Here is a 1,902-nt window from a genome sequence, read left to right as displayed (position 1 = left end):
TCTCCCTCTCTCTCTCTGTCTCTGTCTCTCCTCTTTCTCTGTCTCCTTCCTTCTCTCCCTCCCCCTCTCTCTCCCTCTCTTCCTCCCTCTCCCTCTCCCTCTCTCTCTGTCTCTCTCTGTCTCCTGAAGTCTCTAACAGTACCCTACTTCCCCCTAAACTCTGTCTCACAGGATTGTTGTGAAGATCTTTGTAAAGTGCTTAGCACCTGGTACATAATAGGTGCTTAACAAATGCTTATTCCTTTCCCCCTTCTGAACTTCCCTATTCCTCCTGAGGGTGCCACTCGTCTTACAATTAGCCAGATGAGAAACCTCAGTGTCATTAACTCTTCATTCTCAGCCAACCCCCATGTACGACATTGCTTTTATTTCCACAAGATCTATCCTGTCACCCCCACTGTACAGGCACCTCCCTAGTTCAATCACCTATCACTTCTCTCCTGGAATTTTCTAGTTGCCTCCTTTTCAGGAAGGTAATTGACTCAGCAGATGGAGTATCCGGTCTGCAGTCAGGAAGACTCATTTTTCTGAATTCAAATCTGGCCTCAGACATTTAGTAGCTGTGTGACCCTGGGCAAGTCACTTAACCCTGTCTGCCTCAGTTTCCTCATCTGTAAAATGATCTGGAGAAGGAAACAGCAAACCACTCCAGTATCTTTGCTAAGAAAACCCCAAAGGGCATCACAAAGAGAGAAACGACTGAACAAAACCCTCTTGGGTCTCCCTCCCTCAAAGCTCTCTCCATTCTGATTCATCCTCTATCCAGCTGCCAAAGTGATTATTCCCGAATTGTAGGTCTCATCAAGTCACCTCCATCCCAGCCAATTCCACCGGTTCCTCATTGCCTTGAAGATAATAGATAAAGTCCTTTATTTGGCATTTAAAGCTCTTTCCAACCTGTCTCCAAACTATCTTCCAGCCTCATTATATTCTCATTCTACAAGTACTAGAAAACTGCTTACTGTGTATCAAGAAGTGTGCTAAGTGTGTAAGGATACAAGAACACAGTCCCTGTCCTCCAGAGCTCACGTTCTAGTGGAGGGGGATCATTTTTCTTCACTCTGCCATCTAACCAAACTAGTTTTCTTCCTGTTCCTTGTGTATGGTATGCCATTACCTGCCTCAGGCAACATGGCACACCGAAGGTACACTCACTCATGGAGTGAGAAAGACTTGGGTGCCCGGGACTTTAACCAAGCCTGGCTTATGATCCTGGACAAGTCACATAGTGCCAGACCACCTGCTGGCCTGCATTGATTGAGGAGAGATTCCACCCTTAGAGCTCCCTGCACTGATTACATCACAAGTCTCCCCTTACCCCAACCTCCCCACTCATCACCCCAAGCACCACTGGCCAAAAAAAAAAATCTATTGTTGTCTTTTCCCCCTACTATGCTATAAGTTGCTAGAAGGATCATCACTTATCTAAAATTTATATATCATCAAGTATAGCATTGTGATAAGTATACAGTAGGTGTTTAATCAATTTTTGTTGCATGGAATCAATTGGGTATGATAATCAACATGAAAAGTCTCCTGCCTTGTGTTTCAGCCATGGTCAGGACAGACCCACGGCCAGACTCAGCATCCGTAGGGATAGACCATTATCTGTTCATCTGAACCTGGGGCAAAAAGGGTAATCCATCATATTTTTCTCCAGATTTTACAAAAGTTTTATAGAAGACTAGTTGACTATTTTTTTTTCTGGTGATTCATAATGTTTTTGTTGTTTCTTTCACAGAAACCGGAGAACTTCCAGGTAAGAGAGAGGGAGGGAGGGGGTGACAGGAGAGAGAGAGAGGGAGACAGAGAGAGAGAGAGAGACAGAGAGAGACAGAGAGAAAGACAGAGAGACAGAGAGACAGAGAGAGAGAGAGAGAGAGAGAGAGAGAGAGAGACAGA

The 1,902-nt window shown here is 44.9% G+C and overlaps 1 protein-coding gene across 1 annotated transcript in view; it reads left to right on the top strand.

Moving 5' to 3' along the window:
• PTPRB (protein tyrosine phosphatase receptor type B) overlaps nucleotides 1-1,902 on the top strand; it is a 156,599-nt gene that overhangs the window by 137,302 nt on the left and 17,395 nt on the right. The window contains exons 21-22 of the mRNA XM_069082158.1: nucleotides 1,553-1,636; nucleotides 1,742-1,759. Of these exons, the coding sequence (XP_068938259.1) occupies nucleotides 1,553-1,636; nucleotides 1,742-1,759 (102 nt within the window). The remainder of the gene's footprint in view (nucleotides 1-1,552; nucleotides 1,637-1,741; nucleotides 1,760-1,902) is intronic.

The sequence above is a fragment of the Petaurus breviceps genome, unplaced genomic scaffold (assembly GCF_028583685.1).
Source record: "Petaurus breviceps papuanus isolate PSGF00001 unplaced genomic scaffold, PetGlider_PUasm1.0 156, whole genome shotgun sequence".
NCBI classification, from domain to species: Eukaryota; Metazoa; Chordata; class Mammalia; order Diprotodontia; family Petauridae; genus Petaurus; species Petaurus breviceps.
Note: the sequence above shows the minus strand (reverse complement) of the source record. Positions and strands in the feature narration are given on the sequence as shown.